Genomic DNA, 19213 nt, shown 5'->3' with positions numbered 1-19213 from the left:
ATTTCACCTAAAAAATTAAATTTTTTTACTATTATTTAAATAGTCGCTATTTTTTATTTCTTCGCTCATATATAGTATTTACTTTTCTTTTTAATGGTTAAAAAAAATCAATTTTCATAATCACCGTCGAACCGGCTTTAAGCCCCCGTCTGGCTCTCATTTTGTAGAAATGAAAATGGGTGGAATAACATTTTTTTTGAAAAATGAGTGAATGAAAAAAAAAGAAAATTTTTCGATTTATGTGTAATATTATTTTATGAAAAATTGTGTGATTGAAAATAAGAGAAATAAAAAAATAGAATGTAATGTAATGAAAATTAATGAGGGCCAAACGAGACTAAGGTAGTGTTTGGGAGTGATTTTTCACATAAAAAAATTGATTTTTTGACCGTTGTTTTACTATTCCAAAGATAAAATTTGATTTCTTCTCTCACAAGTGACCCCCATTTTTTTTTCTAGCGATCAAAAAATCAATTCTTCTGGGAGGAGTGCCTAGGTGAGAACTCCCTGAAGATAAATGCCTCAACGATGCAAGTTATAACTTTTCCTTTTTCTATGCATCCAGACTTTGTAATCTGTGCTACTATTTCTTCATCTGAAAGGACAATATATGAGGTGGTGTGAAAGCCTAAAAGGCAAACTCTTCCTTGGAATCACAGGCTTGTGAAGAAAATCCAGATTTTTCAGTACAGATCTGAAATTTGAGTTGGAAAACCATGCCTCGGAGAGTAAAAAATTCAGTGGGTACTATGCCATGAGTCAATATGCTGTGGACACTGGACAGTATAGATGATATCTTATCGGCAGCCGTTTTCTCCGGCCAGAAGCTTCTGTAAGGCAATAAAATGCAAGCAGCTATGGTTTATTTAGTTATAAACTTCCATATTGCATGCAATGGAATACTATTTTACTTTCCATACAATATAATTTTGTTAATAATTGGTACTCTTTGCTTCTTTTGATTTTCTCCACTTCTTCCTGCTTCCTTTTTTTTTTTTTTTTTTTGATACCCAGGTTTCCAGCTTCCAGCTTCGCCAGACTATATTCTGGACCCTTAGCCCCCGGCCCTTCAGTGACTGGTGGAGGTAAATCGCGGTAAATGCTCAAGTTGATCAGGGTTCGAACAACCTTTATACTACTGGCCCCAAGGGACCATCTTCCATGGTTATTACATCACCAAGCTGCTCCAACCAAGATGGTTATTACAAACACCCAGCTGCTCAAACCAGGAATCGAACACCCCACGCTGGGGTTGGGAGCCCCGCACTGCCCTTTCTTTGCCAACTTGGATGTGACCCGGGGCAACTTCTTCCTGCTTCTCTGTGTTGGGGGTGGGGGTAACTTTATTATCCGTCTTTCCCAAAATAGAAACAATACGAATTACAAATCTGAATATAGAAAGCGGTGGATATGAAAACCTCACTGGTTTCGAATAGTTGATATTATATATTGCTCCTTTTGATTTTCTTCATTTCTTCCAGCTTCTCTAAGTGGGGCTTGGGGCTGGGTGACTTTATTCTGTCTTTCCAAAAGTGGATACAATACAAATTACAAGTTGAATATAGAAAGCGGTCGATTTGGGAATCGCACTGGTTCTGGATCTTTCGTGACATCCCTTGTGTTGGATAAGTTTTTTTTGAAAATCATTTTCTACCAGCACATTTTACTGGATTCCTTACTTTTCTCTAGTTTTCAACTATATATATTCTCTTAAAACCAGTACACTACAGAATGAACGATTCATCTCGTCATGGATAATTCTGGAAGGGTACTCAAATAATTTAACCTCAAAAAAATCTGAAAAGCATTTATTTCAACAGTTAGTTATTTAGAGAATGCTTTACATCTCTTTCGGATATTGACAAAGTAGATGCTTGAAGTGACGATAAATAGTTGTAAATTTCTGGTCTGACTGTGTGATAAAAGGTGAATAGTAAAAGTATGTTTGACAGCTTAAATCGTAAGCTATGCTTTTGCCAAACATGCACAAAGTACGGTAACTAAATAAAATAATAAAATTGACTTCCAAATCCATAAAGCTTGTTGATATAGGAGAAACTCGTGTGTACAAACAGACACCTAGAATCTTTCCAGGACAAGCATGCAAGGTTCAAATCACACAAGGGCTTACACAGTACAGATTATTCACCAAGACTCCGTATTACTGATAAAGTTGCTTTGTTTCAGTTGGCATTGGGAATTATTAATTTCCATTCAAAGCAAATCGAGCAATTCATGATGCTGTTCACCCAACATTGGAGTATGTGAGAGGAACTCTGAGATCCACAATCATCCTGTTTCTGCTCTCATCCATCTCGTTTCCACCTACCTGTAAGTGCAATGAGAGATTTTTTTGAGCATTCATTTTTCTTTAGAAACTCATTTGTTGTTGTTGTTGTTGTTGTTTGCTCTAAGGTGGGATTTTTCAAGACTTAGTTTACCTTCTCCCTGAGAAGCCTGTTCTCTTCCGGCCTCAAGTTCTCCTGCTCAAAAAGCAATCATGTAAGCAGTTCTAGTTATATATATTCAGATTGAACCCTATCTGAAGAGACATCAATACTTTTTACTTCCATATACTTTTTTTTTTATGCTGTAAAAACATCGAATTGCATGAATATTGTTGCATCACGATTTTTTCTTATACAGTTGTATGTTCTGCTGAACAGTTATAGGATATTTGTGTAATCTAGGAGTTCTCTAATTTAGTTTATATATTAACCTCATAGAACTCTGAACTATCTTCGTTTCTCAAATAACCATTGAGCTTGAAGGCCTCGAGAGAAACAAGTGATAAATCATCGATGTTCATGAAGGCACAGATCACTTGAGTTGAAACTTGAAATGAAAACACCTAACTTGAACTAAAGCTGATTATATCGTCAATGTAGAAGAACAGTCACAAATTGAACTCAGTAGCCCTTCTGTCTTGCCATTTGATTTGACAAGTGGTAAAACAGTTCACGAAGTTGAACAAATGACTAGAATTAGATGTCATGCCTAATAATTATTTCATGTGGAACCTCTCAGTTGCCTAATCTCAGATTTGTACATCCACCTCCTCTACCCCCTTAGCAGTAATATCTGCTACATGCTTCTAAGCTAGTTTTTGGTTAATCCAGCTTGGAACCCAGAAATAGTTTTGAATCTTTCCCCCAAACTTGTCAATTTACTCAAGGACTATTTTCTCTCTGGTTGTAAACGCTGCCAAAGCTAGGTTCTAATTTTGAAAAAAAAAAAATCAATCAAAGTTCATCATTGACGGATGTCATGCTTCCAAACTTGTTATTTCACCGTTCAAAGATTGCTTTCTAAGATCCTTTTTTTCCAGGTGTCCCCAAAAATGAATCTGTGAAGTTTCTGATCAATGTCCCCTCCTGGCTATCATTTTGTTTCTACAACAAAAGCCTAATTCCACATACTCAACTAATTTACATTTTTCCGACACATGGCTTCAAGCTGTCTTTGCTTCGGATAAAAGTTCCCTCCTTTCTATCTCACACATACTGTTTTCTTTTTTAATGACAAGATGTTTAAAACCAGGTGATTCTATTTTTTCAATACATTGTTCACCCTTAATTGTACACCATCCACTCTGAGTATACCAACCTAATGTCTGCTACCATGTAATCTGAGCTCACCAGTCTAACCTTCACTACGACAATTGGAGGAGAAAAATAGAATCTCTTTGGATCATTAGCTTTTCTTAGATAAATAAAGATTGTCCTGAATTTATAAGTAGATTAAACTACTTTACCTAATAGGTTAACTTTTATGGATAAAACACCAAGTTCGTTATGTATCAAGATTTTTATGCATGCCATTCTTGAAGGAAGGTGGATGTTACTTTCAAGATTTCTAAGCGAATAATGCCTTTTTTGTAAAATAGCTTAGTAGTGTGTTAGATTATTCTAGGACTGGACATGGTTCGTTCTAACCGAACCGAGACCGAACTCGAATGAACCATCGGGTCCAAATTTAATTATGGAGCCGTCTGAGTTCCGTTTCGTTCGGTTCGGTTCGGCTCGATATAATAATTAAATTGTTTAATATTTAAAACAACGCTACATTAATTCAATTAATAATATGTTCAATCTTAGCTAGTACAAAAAAAAGTCCAATATTATATATCTTTTACGCCTTTTGTTGAGTTCTTCATAATTTGATTGTTAAATCACGGAAAGAGGAAGATTGGGAGCTCATAATAACGAAGAGAGACGTAGTTGAGCTTCCAATTTGATTTCTCCAAAGCTGTAGAAACGACATTACAGTAGAATAATAGATTTGGATAAAATATAGATAAATTTGATTAAGTTGGGCTTGAGCTGAAAATTAAAAATAGAAAAAAATCATATTTTGAGTTTGAGCTAAATTAAATAGATAGTAAATTTATTTAGAAAAAAATAATAAAAAATAATTTGGATTATCAAGATAAATAAATTTAAAAATTTAGGAGATTCGGCCCGTGTTTGGTTCTCATTTTTTCCTTATTAAAATGAAAAATATGACCGTTATCCATCACATCATGCTATCAAATTTGAAATTCTCTCTCTTGTGTAGGACCTGTAACGGCTATGTTTTTCATTCTCATTCTTCCAAAAAAGAGAAACAAATGGGGGCTCAATTCTTATTCAGTTCTTTAGTTATTGGTTTAGAACTGAGAATCGAACCAAACTTGTCCGTTCTCGATTAAGATATCTGTTCGAGTATTTAATTTAAGAAGAATCGCTCGGTGCGGTTCAGTTCGGGTCTAGTCTAATTTGGTTCGGGAGTTTTGCCGAGCCATAGATTTTTCTATACTGTAGAGCTCTTCTATTCAATCTCATATTGTTCTTGATTTCCCATATTATTTTTGACCTCTTGCAAAAACTTTCTTTGGCTTAAATTGAAGTCTTGTAACTTGACAACATAAGGTGATTGATCTTCTAAAGACATGAACTTCCTTAGTTATTGCATCAAAATTGTGTCATTCATTTGAATTCAAATCTCCCTTTTATTGTCAACTAGAAGTTTAGTGAGCTTTGCTTAGATTTTAAGCCCATAAAACTCACGCGAGCTTGTCTTTCTCCGTTCATTTGTCATGATTTTATTGATTTGACAACTACACATGCTTTCGTATACCAAGCTCGACATATAAATTCTCGAACTTTGGGTTGTTAAAGTTGTGACCTGAATAGTGAAGTGAACATTAACCTCTTCCAAAATTCTAAGAAATCTTTCTTCTTACTAGGCAAAAGGTTTTGTAAACAAGGCCTTCTATGCTTCTGTCACGTGAGTTGTCCTCAAGGTATAACACTGCCAATCCTCGTATTCATCCTCTCTAAAAATTGCAACTCGTCTAGCATGGAAAATTTCTCGACAATAAGAGTGGACAGTGATTACCACCTTTGGAGCCTTGAGTACTAGATGTCGAAGGACAAGCTTATGGACTGGTATACTCTTGATCACCCAGAACTTCATCATGATGTAATTATGTGAGGTCGCTCCCATGTTTAAAAATAGTAACATGATGATGACTTTGACCACCAATCTATCTTAGTTCTTGTTTGGTTTAAATTATAGTTTCATTATAATTTAAAGGTCAAAGTCTTTTTAATTTTAACCACACATCACTTATTAATCAGTAATTTGTATCGCTTTATAACTTCAATTATTTATTGTTTCTCTCAAATGAGCACTTAATTAATATTGCTTTGTGGAAACATAATGTTCCTTTGCTAATGCAATCCCTTCCGTTTTCTTTTAAAATTCCACAATTTTCTTTCCAGGATCACTAGCATTTATTCACAAACATATTGTGCCTTGAAAAAGTTGGGAAACTGCGCCATCCTTTCTCAACTTATTGCTGAGTTAAAAAAAAAAAGAAAAAAAAAAAAAAACAAAACAAAACAAAACAAAAAGAAGGAAGAAAGGTCACCCTTCAAGCTATTTGCTTTAATTGCAAAATTAAACATCAACAATGAAAGTGTCTATTTTTTCAATATTTTTTATTGTGTGCTAAATAAATGTCCATATTAGAATAATGCTATGTAGCACCAACAATGTTAAGCAAACTTCCATACTAATCTACTGCATAAAAAGATTGTCACATAAGCAAAAATAAACAGCGTCGACAATCTATCTTCAAGGAAATCTAATTGGAACTATATCTAGCTGACATGACAAGAGAAAAATAGATGTTATGAAGAGTTCTGTCTAGTTATATCGACTTTGTTTGATGGAATGAGTCAGCAAAATTTAATCTCTCTTGTTTTTTATTTTTTTCTTCCATATTTGTTAATTTTTCCTCTTCTAAGCCTTTGTTTGATGTAGCTAAAAATTAAATTTTTAGTAAAACTTCAATAAAAGTTGATAAAATATATGCTTAAAAAGTTGATAAAAGTTGTATTGATCTCTTGAAATGTGTGGTTAAATACTAATTGTTGAGTATGCCTTAAATTTTTATTAATTGTTTTAGCCATATCAACCATGAACTAAAGAAGAACTCCCTGAAGATAAATGTGAACTCGATCATCCATTTATCAGATACATAAATTAAAAGTAAATCATTTTTGTCATGCTACCGATAGAAGTGGTAGTAAAGTCCTTTTTCTTTGAATCCTGACTTGGTCATGAAACTATTTATAAGGTAATCTGCGTGACTATTTCTTCATCTGAAAGGATAATATAAAATTAAGTCCACAGAATATGAGTTGGTGTAAAAGCCTTGAGGCAAACTATTCCTGAGAATCAGGGGCTTGTTTCACTACAGCTGCTGCTTCCATCCTTTAAGAAAACCCAGAATTTTTAGTACAAATCTGAAATTTGAGTTGGAAAACCAGGCCTCTGACTCGAGTAAAAAATCCATTGAGTCCCATGCCATGTGTCAAATATGCTGTAGATGATATTTTATAGGCAGCCATTTTCTCCAGCAAGAAGCTTCTGTAAGGCAATAAATGGCAAGCAGTTATTGTTTATTTAGCTTTTAATTTCCATATTCCATATTGCCTGCCACACAATTCTCTTCTTCTTTCCATTCAATATAATTTTGTTAATAATTTGGTATTCTCTTTGCTTCTTTTGATTTTCTTCACTTCTTCCTACTTCTGTGGCTGTGGGGTAACTTTATTCTGTCTTTCCCAAAGTAGATACATTACAAGTTACAAATCTGAACATAGAAATCGGTGGATATGAAAATCTCACTGATTCTGGATCATTCGTGACATGGCTTGTGTGGGATAATTTTTTTTGAAAATCATTTTCTCCCCGCACATTTTCCTGGACTCTTAAATTTTCTCCACTTGACAACTATATATTCTCTAAGAACTAGTACGGAATGAATGATTCATATCGTCATGGATCATTTAGGAAACAGTGTTAACCTCAGAATACCTGCCATTTTTGTCACTCAAGTTTTTATTGTACAATATATGATACCAAACAAAGTTGTGTTAGTTAAAGGGTACTCAAATAGTTCGACCTTGAACGCTACTTTTTATTCTTTTGTAGAGAGTGATCTGCATCTCTTTCGGATATGGACAAAGTAGATGCTTGAAGTGCTTATAAATGATTATAAATTGTTGGTCTTATTTGTGATAAAAGGTGGATAGCACAAGTATGTTTGACAGGTTTAATCGTAAGCTATGCTTTTGCCAAACATGCACAAAGTAGGGTAACTATATAAAATAATAAAATTGACATCCAAATCCATGGAGTTTTTTTTTACCATAACACACAAGTGAAGCTTATTGATATAAGAGAAACTTGTGTGTACAGACAGACACAGACATTATGTCTTTCCAGGACTAGCATTCAAGGTTCAAATCACGCAAGGGTTTACACAGTACACATTACAAGAATCTAGACGAAACCATATTACTGATAAAGTTGCTTTGTTTCGATCAGCATTGGCAATTGTCAATTTCCATTCAAAGCAAATCAAGCAATACATGTTGCTGTTCACCCAACGTTGGAGTGTGTGGGAGAACACTGAGATCCATAATCATCCTGTTTGTGCTCTCATCCATCTTGTTTCCGCCTACCTGTAAGTGCAATGAGAAATTTTTTTAAGCATTTATTTTCCTTTAGAAACTCATTTGTTATTATTTCTTTTGCTCAAAGGTGGGATTTATCAACACTTGGTTTACCTTCTCCCTGAGAAGCCTGTTCTCTTCTGGCAGCAAGTTCTCCTGCTCAAAAAAGCAATCATGTAAGCAGTTCTAACTATATATATTCAGATTGAATCCCTTTCTGAAAGAGACACCAATACTTGTTACTTTCATATACTTGTTAACTTCATATACAATGATGACATTTTTTTTGTGCAATAAAAACATCGAATTGCATGAATATTGTTGCATCACGATTTTTTTGTATGCAGTTGAATGTTCTGTTGAACAGTTATAGGATATTTGTGTAGTCAAGGAGTTCTCTCATTAGAGTATAAAATTAGCCTCATAGAACTCTGAACTATCTTCCTTTCTCTAAATAACCATTGAGCTTGAGGCCCCGAGAGAAAAAAGTGATAAATCATCGATGTTCATGATGGCACAGATTACTTGAGTTGAAACTTGAAATACTCACACCTAACTTGAACAAAAGCTGATTATATTGTCAACGTAGAAGCAGATTCACAAATTGAACTCACTAGCCATTCTGTCTTGCATTTGATTCGATAAGTGGTAAATCAGTTCACGAAGTTGAACAAATGACTAGAATTAGATGTCATGCCTTATAATTATTTCATGTGAAACCACATCAATTGCCTAATCTCAGACTTGTACATCCACCTCCGCAACCCTCCTAGCAGTAATATCTACATCATGTTTCTAAGTTAGTTTTTGGTTAATCCAGCTAGGAACCAAGAATAGTATTGAATCTTTCCCTAAACTCGTCATTTTACCCACGGAATATTTTCTCCCTGTTTATAAAAGCTGCCAAAACTATGTTCTAATTTTGAAACAGAACATCAATCAGAGTTCATCATTTACAAGTTCGTTTTCTAAGATCCTTTTTTTCCAGGTTACCCCAAACATAATCTGTCAAGTTTCTGATCAATGTCTCCTCCTTGCTATCATTTTCCCTTTTAAAACAAAAGCCTAATTCCACATACGCAACTTATTTAATTTTTTCCCTACACATGGCTTCAAACTGTCTATGCTTGGGATAAAAGATCCCTCCTTTCTATCTCCCACACACTGTTTTCTTTTTTAATGACAAGACGTTTAAAACCAGGTGATTCTATTTTTCCAATACATTGTTCACCCTTAATTGGACAACATCTACGTGAGTATACCCACCTAATTTCTGCTACCATCTAATCTGAGTTCACCAGTCTAACCTTCGCTACCACAATTCTAGGAGAAAAATAGAATCTCTTAGGATCATTAGCTTTTCTTAGATAAATAGTTTCCAAAAAATTTGCTAGTATTTTACTCAATTCCACTCGACTTAATGAAATCCTGTCCCATACTTCACATATGAGTGAGTTTTGATTTTCAATTAATAAAACTTGTCCACTTCCATAAAACATTTATCCTGTACCTGAACTCTAGTTCGTGTCTGTTATATTGTTAAGGCAATGAAGGTTGCTATGGGTTCCCTCATGAACCTTAATATCTCCTTCCGTGGCGTCCAATTGGAATATCCTGTGAAATCAAATCATTGACAACCAAGCGAGGCCATATAATTTTAATCTGCCTTCCCTCTTCTAATACATTCTTCTGGGATTCAACACCTTTCTGAATGAGAGCTTTTCCAGCTAGGAAAAAGAAAAATGAAAGAAGATAAAGAGGAAACCGTACTTAGCCACATCCAGTTCCATTACCATCTTTCAAATAATTCCATCACAGAGTTACACTTCGAACCAATAGTTCCAGACTGTCAAAACAGTCGGGGAGATGCCCCTTATCAAAAAGTATTAACAAACCTTTGTCATATTGATTTAATATACAAGTAGGTTGACATGTTTTCTGATTGCTACCTAAGCTGTAACTCACAGTGATCCTAACCAACAGTAGCAGGGTATTAAATTAGTTATAACAAACAATTATAGAGGAGTAAATTAACCTTTGTTTCACGAACTTTTGCCGATGCACTTGGTTCTGCATCAACACGGCTGTGGTAAGGTTTTAGGATCTCAGATAACCTGATAATTAAGATTAGTTGAACACAGTACTCAAGACAAGAACATATTACCGTAATAGTAAATGAGGTACAATAATCACAATGCAATGACAGGAACTGGAAGTTCTTGAGGTATGCGAAGTAAAAAGAAAATATTTCCAACAAAAAAATATTGGACTGGAAATAAGTGCAGCTCTCTTAACGAAAGTTTGCAGAAAGATTCAAGATTATTTGCCTATAAATGTCTACAAAACAAGCAAATTTTCAAAAAATTTCAGACAAACTAGAACATATTTGAGCTTTGGGCACAACTTCTTATTGTTTGTATGGGCTTCAGGCGTCCATAATTCTATACAATAATTAGTGTTAAAAATTCCAGTATTAAATCCCTAAAGTTTAGGGATTAGTTTCTCTTTTTTCCTTCAGATTACGGTTTTCCTTATTTAGTTTCCTATTTCTGAATAAAGATAGTAGGAAGGTTGATTCCTAGTCTCTCTGTAGTTTATTTTTTGTTATATACCATTGATTTAAAGGATTTGTTTGTTGCTAGAATTAAGGATGATGAGCAACAAATATGATGCTACTCTCTCCTATATATTGTCCGTATTTTTCGATTATCGACCAAGTTTCTCTCTCTAAATTCTACATGGTATCAGAGAATTAACTAAAACCCTAATCCCTCTTGACTTTTGATTTTACTATCCTAAAACCAACAATCATCTTATGCCAAAATACAGCCATATTCCCAAGAAGCACAAGCATTTGAAATCGTGATTTCACACAATCATGGAGCAAGACAATTCTCATTTACTAATTATGAACTGAATGGGCTCACAATCCATCGTGATGTTCACTTGAGTCACACATCTTCCTTCTAAAGAAGATCAAAAGTTCTAAGGATGGAAGGTAGAAAACAACATTGTCATGTCACGATTGACAAATTTCACGACCGACATGAGATGTATTCAGCCAATGAAAGCACAGCGGAGCTATTTGAAATCGAAGTTCTCCAGAACTTGCGTCAACAAAAACTCCTAGTTATTCAATTTTTTAATCTACTCCATACCGGCAACAATTAGATATGTTATGCCCTTGCTCGACAAGAGTCTAGGAAGACCTTTGTGTGATCAGTGTCACAAATTGGGCCATAACACAAGTATATGCTAAAAGTTACACGAAAAGCCAACAAATTGAAAATCAAGAACAATACTTGAAGGTAAGGTTTCATGACCATCAATGAGGAGAAGAAACCATCCGACACTCACCTCTTTAGCAAAGGGCATATTAAGCTTAATCCAAAGATGTCCAGTCACTAAACATCTTCCTCTCCTATTTTTTGAGTTCAGCAACACCATTTGATTGAGGAGAGTAAGGTGTCTTTGTTTGATAAATAATTTCATGTTCGGAACAAAAATCTTCAAACGGTGCTCTGTATTCACCTCTTTTATCACTACGAATATTCTTTATTCATCTACTAATTTGAGTCTCAACTTCTGCCTTATAATGTTTGAAGGCATTCAATGCTTCATCTTTACTCTTTAGTAAAAAGACATAACAATATTTTGTACAATCATTAATGAAAGTAACGAAGTATTTGTTATCACCTTTAGCTTGAACATATGTCAAATCACAAATATCGCTATGGATTAATTCTAAAGGTGGTGTGTTTCTTTGAACCGAATGAAACGATGTTTTCGTCAATTTTGCTTCAATGCATGCTTCACATTTATGATTAGGATCAATCTTAAGTATCGAAATTAAAATTTAATTCATAAATTTGCGCAAAAAGTAATTTGCATGTCCTAATTGACTATGTCAAAAATAAGATAATTCAAGCTAAACAGAATTTGAATATTAATTTATAATGTTTGGCTCGGTACAATAGTAAGAATGTTCATTTTGAACATTCTATCATACATGTATCTTTTCCTATATCTCATTTTTAGTGAGTACAAATTTATCGGATACAAACATAAGCTTGAAGACATTTTGCTAATTGGAAATCTGAATACAAGATTCTTTCGGATGTCCGGCATGTTAAATAGGTGTCTCGAAATTTGGCAAGAATTAGGCAATCTTGGGTTTTGGAAAGAAATCTTGTTGGAGCCATATGGTTTTAGGAAATAATCAATAGGATTCAAGAAATATGGAAAGAATCAATTGGAATCCAACATTAGGAAGGAAACAATCTGAAACCGTGAAGAAAGGAAAGAAAATTGTCGGACACGTGACTCGTCTTTTTCTTTTACATGATTTTCTTTACGTGATTTTTTCCTAATTTTATATTTTTTTCCTAGTTTTAGGGTTTGATCCGTGTGCTATAAATACGTGGCTCCTCTTTCAGTTTAGTTTAAGCCAATTGCTGTAATTCTCTCCTTTCATAATGATTGAATAAAATAATATCGTTCCTCTACCAGTTCCATTTTATTTTGCATCTTTTACTTTATTCTTGTTTTTGGTTATTTTGTGATATTTATTTATACTTCATATTGAGTTCATCAAATCTCAATTCTTACGTTATCTTCATCGGTACTAACAAGTGGTATCAGAGCAAAGTTGCAAGTTCTTGGTTATTTGATTGAGGTTTTCAGAGATGGCTTCGATGAAATATGATATTTCGCTGCTGGATCGCAATACAAGGTTTTCGCTGTGGCAAGTAAAGATGAGAGATGTGTTGACGCAGATGAAACTTGATGATGCTTTGCTGGATTTTGAGAAGATGCCAGCAAATTGGCCTATGGAGGAGAATCAACGGAAGGATAGGAAGGCTACATCATTGATTCATCTTCATTTGTCCAACAATATACTGCAGGATATCTTGAAGGAGAAGACATCGGTTGCTTTGTGGTTCAAGCTGGAGCATTTGTGCATGACAAAGAGTCTGACGAGCAAACTGAGTCTAAAACAAAAGTTGTATTCCCATCGCATGGCGGAAGGAGGGTCACTGCAGGACCATCTTGCTATGTTCAAGAAAATAATTACTGTTCTGGAGGCGTTAGAGGTAAAATATGATGAAGAGTATCTAGCCTTGATACTGTCGTGTTCACTACCCAGTTCTTTTTCGTCGTTTCGTGATACTATTCTGTGTAGTCGTAACACGCTTACCATTGAAGAGGTATATGAAGCCGTGGTCTCAAAGGAGAGGATGGAGTTGTTGATTGGAGATCCTAAACCCAGGGGTGGGGATGCTTTTGTTATTCATGGTGATCGATGGAGGGGTAGATCGAATGTGAGGTACAGCAATGTGTATTGTTATTACTGCAAGAATAAATGACATATCAAGGAAGATTGTGACAAGTTGCAGGGTAAAGGTAATTTACATGCAAATCATTCGGAGCAATCTTGTAATTCGGACGAAACCAATGTAGTTGAAAATTTTTCTAATGATGGAGATGTGATGTTGGCTATATTTGATGGGGAATCCAAATCTGAGGAGTGGATTCTGGATTTTGCATGTTCGTGTCATATGTGTCCCAATAGAGCGTTTTTCCAGACACGAGGCAGTGAAGCAAGGTGGAGTTGTCATGGGAAACAACCAATCTTGCCGGCTTGCAGGAATCGGTCGAGTCAAATTGAGGCTACAAGATGGGACAGTGAGAACACTTGATCAGGTTCGCCATGTTTCAGACTTGACAAAGAATCTCATATCGTTGAGTACCTTGGATGTAAAAGAGTATAAATTTTCTGGTGTAGGTGGAGTTTTGAAGGTTCGAAAGGGCGTCCGAGTTGTACTGGAGGACGGATGAGATCCCAGTTGTACATTTTGCAGGGAAGCGTAGAACCAATTCAGAGACATTTGGATAGGTTTAGTACGGTAGTGGAAATTCAGTTTGGTACATTAACTCTTGTGTTAGGCTATGGGTCAGTTTCGAACTTTGCTCGTGGGAGTGTTGGTGATTCTGCTTTGCCACCAATTTCAATAGATGCACTTTGTTTTTGTGCTAGTGAACTCATGGAGCGTAGGTTTAGTGGTGTCAATAATGTCTTAGGGATCGTTGAAGGCGACAATTCTAGCAAGGGGCCTTTTGATCGTGCATTTGGTGTGGTTTCTGCTACATGGTGTGCTTCGACCCTGTCTAGTGGTTATTAATTCTAGGTGGAATTTTGGGAACTCGGGTTCGGGTTCGGGTGTCGCTTGTGGACGTCGAGCGGGGGAACATGTTTTCGTGAAGAGTTTGGTTACTGGGTTGAGGAGCTTGATTATTCTGATGCAGACGGATCATTTTTTAAGGTGGAGAAATTTGGAGCATCGTTCGTTGCACAGGAATTTCGAGTCAAGGTGGAGATTGTTAAATAAATGTCTCGAAATTTGGCAAGAATTTGGCAATCTTGGGTTTTGGACAGAAATCTTGTTGGAGCCATATGGTTTTAGGAAATAATCAATAGGATTCAAAAAATATGGAAAGAATCAATTGGAATCTAAGATTAGGAAGGAAACAATTTGAAACCGTGAAGAAAGGAAAGAAAATTGTTGGACACGTGACATGTCTTTTTCTTTTACGTGATTTTTTCCTAGTTTTAGCGTTTGACTCGTGTGCTATAAATATGTGGCTTCTCTTTCAGTTTAGTTTAAGCCAATTACAGATCTCCTTTCATAGTGATTGAATAAAATAACATTGTTTCTCTGCCAGTTCCCTTTTATTTTGCATCTTTTACTTTAATCTTATTTTTGGTTATTTTGTGATATTTATTTATACTTCATATTGGGTTCATCAAATCTCAATTCTTGCGTTGTCTTCATCGGTACCAACACAGCACATGTAGGACATTGTTAAGGACGAATTCTTTACTGGAAGTCATTTTCAAAGTATTTTCCTTTGTCTTTCAACTTTGGAACTTGTAGAGTTGTTTTCCATTCAATTCTTTGTAGTTAGAGAACATAACATTGTCTGCACACACATGATAGGTAGCACCAGTATCATCCCATCACTCCTTTGAATTTCCAATGTTGTTACAATCAGAAACAACTGCAGATAGATTCATTTTTAATATCCCTTCAGATAGGGTGTTTCTTTCAATCATGTTTACTTGTGCGTTCTTCGACTTTCACTCGAACGATTTTGGCTTTTGGACAATTGTAACAATTCCTTTATAAACTTCTTGGCTTTCTTAGAGTTGTCTGTTCTTGGTACATCACTGGAGATCTTGCTTTTTTGTTGACAGGCTTCAAATTGGTTTTAACAAAATTTGCTTCAAGTTGGACAATAGACCTGCTCTTGGTTGTCCTATTGTCTTCTTTGATCCTCAAGCGGACTATCAATTTCTCGAAGTTCATCTCTTTGCATTTGTACTTGAAATAGTTTTTGAAATCACTCCACATGGAAGGGAGTTTTCAATGATGGCAACAACTTGGAAAGATTCCCTGAACTCTATTTTTTCTGCGTGTATGTCATGAAGTAGAACTTGAAGTTCTTGTACTTGACTTATCATGACTTTGGAGTCTACCATCTTGTAATCTAGAAACTTGCTGACTTTGAATTCGTTTCGGCATCCTCATTTTGTAATTCTTTTCCAGCGAATCCCATAGATCCTTAGCCGAATCCTTCAAACTATACACTCCATACAGTATATTGTCCAATCCATTTAGTATATAATTCTTGCATAGGAAGTCCAATTGCTTCTGTGTATCCAAAGTAATAATTGATTCATGATTATTTTCTCCTCCTTGTATCGTTAGTGCAATTTCTTTTAAGAATTTCGCCAAGTTTAGAGTGGTAAGGTAGAACATCTTTTATTGTCATCTCTTAAAGTTCACACCAAATTATTTAGATTTTTCCCCATGTGGGATCATAGTATTTTGAAGTGGTATAGTCGAAGGCGAAACCACACTATTCGTAACATTGGTTGTTTGACTCGAAGTCTTCTCCATGGTATTTATTTTTGTTACATAAAAAGAAGTTCAACCCTAGATATAGAAGAGAGGAACGACACACAAATGCCTATTTCAATAGATGAACGAATGGTATTGATTTTCAACAAGCAACCACAGACACAATATTGTCTTTAGATTGTTGTTAAGAATATGGCAGAGAAAGGATTGTTTGTAATGAATCGATGAAATGGAAATGTTTAATCCATATGAGCGTAATGAATCAATGAAATGGAAATGTTTAATCCATATGAGCGTAATTAAACATAACAAATTTTGGAGGGGGTGTAAACCAGCAAGAAAACAAGGAAAGGAGAAAAAAGAGATCCAAGGCAAGTGATAATTACTCTTTCCTTAAGACAATATTGTCTCGCAATGATGCTAACAGTGTATGACACTTGTCTCATAAAATACAAGTGATTCAACTTGTGGTAGAAGCATTTCAAACCACAAGTTTCATTGAACTCAGAACGGAGTCCTTTATCTACAAGAAGAAATGGGTTTGGAATGATTTTGAAAAGTTTTTGCAAGAGATTTGATGCAATGCTCAATGCGAAAGTGATATGGGATACATTATGAACGTCCAAAGTGTCATATTTATAGAGGATGAAGGGTTGTGGATGAAGTGATGCGCAACAAAACCTTGTAACTTTACGATGGGAAGCATCACTTGCTGTCGTTAACCTATCAATAGTCTTTCACTTGAGCGCCAGTGTCAAAATTTAAGAAGAAACATTTCTCCCGTCTGTCGCTCGAGCGATAGGCGATGATGGAGTTGGACAAAATTCATGCCAGTTTCCCTCTATTTTTTTTCTAACTTTGGATCGCAATTTCTCATTCATTTGGAATTGATTTTGCGATTTCAAATGTACAACGATGATCTAATCGATGAGTAAAAGAAGTTAGTCTATGCACACTTGTAATTTGACTGTCGAATTAAGTTCGAATATTTGATCGAAGTTGACACGAAAGTCACTTTTCCATATTTATACTTAACCAAATTTTCTCAGTTGTAAACCAATTTCCAACAAGATGTACATATGCATGATAAGCAAAGGAAAGGAGCACCCAGCTACTAGCTAAATAAGAAAGGAGCATGCATGCACCACCGCTGCAACGACTAAGCTAGAAACGAAAGGTACCCTCATCATATTCATGGTAAGCAACAACCAAGAAGAAAAAGTAATGAATATTCAATGCTGCAGGAAAACTTTTTTTTTAGCCCCTTGTTCGGCGGGGATTAACGTAAGATATTTAGTAGATTTTGATTAAAGTTGATGAAATGCGTGGTTGAAAAGTTGTAGGTCCCGTAAAATGTGACTAAAATTAGTTGTTGATTTTGGTTTAAATTAACAAATGAATTTTAGTCTACCAAATGGAGGCCTAATATTTTTTCATTTACTGACATTTAAGGACTATTCATACCATTTTTCATAACGACCATTAGCATGCATAGATACTTTGTCCAATTATAAGCAAACACCTATTAGCATGCAAAGATTACTTGCTTACAATTAGAAAATTTTAAAACATTTTAAATGATTGTATACCTGTACTACAATCTTTACTCCATGCTAGTTTCTTACAGATTTTTAGGGGCAAAAAGCTTCGTGTGTAAGCAAATCATAAACATGTACTTCAAGGAATGAACACTTGTTCTCTTTTTCGAAACTGATCTATTGAGATCACATTGCCAATGCGATGTAAGACTTCTAGCTCGTTTAGAGTTATTTAGAGGGTGTTTGATATCCATTTTTATGAAAAAATGAATTTTAGAATGGTAGATTGATGGAGAATATGTGGATGAAAAGTTTTTAATTTAAGTATAATATTATTTTAATGAAGAATGTATGGTAAAAAAAAAAAAAAAAAAAAGAGATGCATTTAAAAAAAATGAGAATCAAATGGACCTTAATCTCGCTTCTTGTACTATAGCAACATGACCTACTAGCTATGTAGGGCATTAATGGTGCCCCCAGGGCACATCTCCAAGTGGTAAAAGAGGAGGGTGGAGAAATCCAACTTTGCTTGAGGCTGCTGCGTCAAAAGTTCGAATCCTAAAATATGGATTTGGCTCTTGGGTAAGTGCAAGTGTACAAGCAGCCTTCCACCCTGTACCCTTGGAGGTATAACCTACGATTTACCTCCTTCACGACACTCCAGGACAGGGGTGGTGGGGGACCCTTAAGGTTAGGGTTTAACTTTTTTTTTTTTTTTACGTAGGGCATTAATGGCCCCCATGGCACATCTCCAAGTGGTAAAAGGGGAGGGTGCAGAAATGAAGCTTTGTTTGAAGCTGCTGTGTCAAGGGTTCGAATCCGGAAATATGGATTTGGCTCTTGGGTAAGTGCAAGTGTACAAGCAACCTTCCACCCTGTACCCTTGAAGGCATAACCTGCGATTTACTTCCCTCACGATACTCCAGAGCAGGAGCGGTGGGAGACCCTTAAGGTTGGGATTCAACCTTTTTTATGTAGGGCCTTAATGGCCAAATAAAAACAAAATAAGAAAAAAAGTGAGTATAATAATGTTTAGAGTTCCAATATTAGTCTTACTTTTGTCGGAGGGTAAAGAAATCCCTAAACGTTCATTTCAACATAGAAATTGGAGTGCTACAAGTTGTTTCAAGGGGCATATTCATATAGTATTTTTTGAATCATTTTATTCTCTCTTGAAGTAATGCTTCGAAAATGCACGAGGCTTGAAGCTTTCCAAAATTTTGGAAATATTTAGCACTTTGCTCTAGTTTCAAATGGATGTTTTCTTATCAGAGTGAGATAACTGAGAGAGAATCTTTTGTTTGTGTTTTCTCATCAAAGGGTTTAGCCAAGTTTCTAGAGAGATTGGTCAAAAACTTGGGATCCGTTTGATTTTGTGTTTATTTCTAGCTTTCTGTTTTGAGTGTTTGTCTTAAGATTTCTAAAAATGACTTTGGTTTGTCATTTTGAAAAACTATTTATCAAAACAAAGAACTAGAAAAATACATTTGATCTGAAATTTTGAAAATTTATATATGAAATTTTATTGATTATTAAGAAAAAACAGATCAACTTTATGTTATATAATTATCATGCAATATTACATTGTAAATTGATGAAACTTACAATATATTTTCTCGCCACAAAAGTAAATAGAAATAAATAATAAATCGAGTTTAAAATATATGATATAAAAATAAAAAATTAATGATGTGGGTTGGGAAATTTTTATCTGTATTCAATTATGGAAATTTTTTGTAGATAA

General features: G+C 35.0%; 1 protein-coding gene and 1 long non-coding RNA gene across 7 annotated transcripts in view; one reads left to right on the top strand and one right to left on the bottom strand.

Annotated features, from left to right (window-relative positions):
* The first annotated feature begins 1031 nt into the window (after positions 1-1031).
* LOC111398840 lies at positions 1032-17766 on the top strand. 6 transcript variants are annotated; one of them, XR_002703418.1, is made up of 5 exons: positions 1032-2331; positions 2416-2502; positions 7882-8020; positions 8098-8185; positions 17567-17766. It is a non-coding gene; the product is annotated as an uncharacterized LOC111398840 (long non-coding RNA). The 6 variants fall into 6 exon arrangements; XR_002703417.1 differs by having other exon boundaries at positions 17559-17766; XR_002703419.1 differs by lacking the exon at positions 17567-17766 and adding an exon at positions 16981-17552.
* Positions 7208-19213, bottom strand: part of LOC111398838 (MADS-box transcription factor 7-like) — a 14816-nt gene continuing 2810 nt past the window's right edge. Inside the window, exons 2-4 of the mRNA XM_023025955.1 lie at positions 10045-10123; positions 8124-8165; positions 7208-8018 (exon numbers count right to left, since the gene is read on the bottom strand). Of these exons, the coding sequence (XP_022881723.1) occupies positions 7905-8018; positions 8124-8165; positions 10045-10123 (235 nt within the window). The 3' untranslated portion in view covers positions 7208-7904. The remainder of the gene's footprint in view (positions 8019-8123; positions 8166-10044; positions 10124-19213) is intronic.

Source organism: Olea europaea, chromosome 8 (assembly GCF_002742605.1).
Source record: "Olea europaea var. sylvestris chromosome 8, O_europaea_v1, whole genome shotgun sequence".
Lineage (NCBI taxonomy): Eukaryota > Viridiplantae > Streptophyta > Magnoliopsida > Lamiales > Oleaceae > Olea > Olea europaea.
Note: the sequence above shows the minus strand (reverse complement) of the source record. Positions and strands in the feature narration are given on the sequence as shown.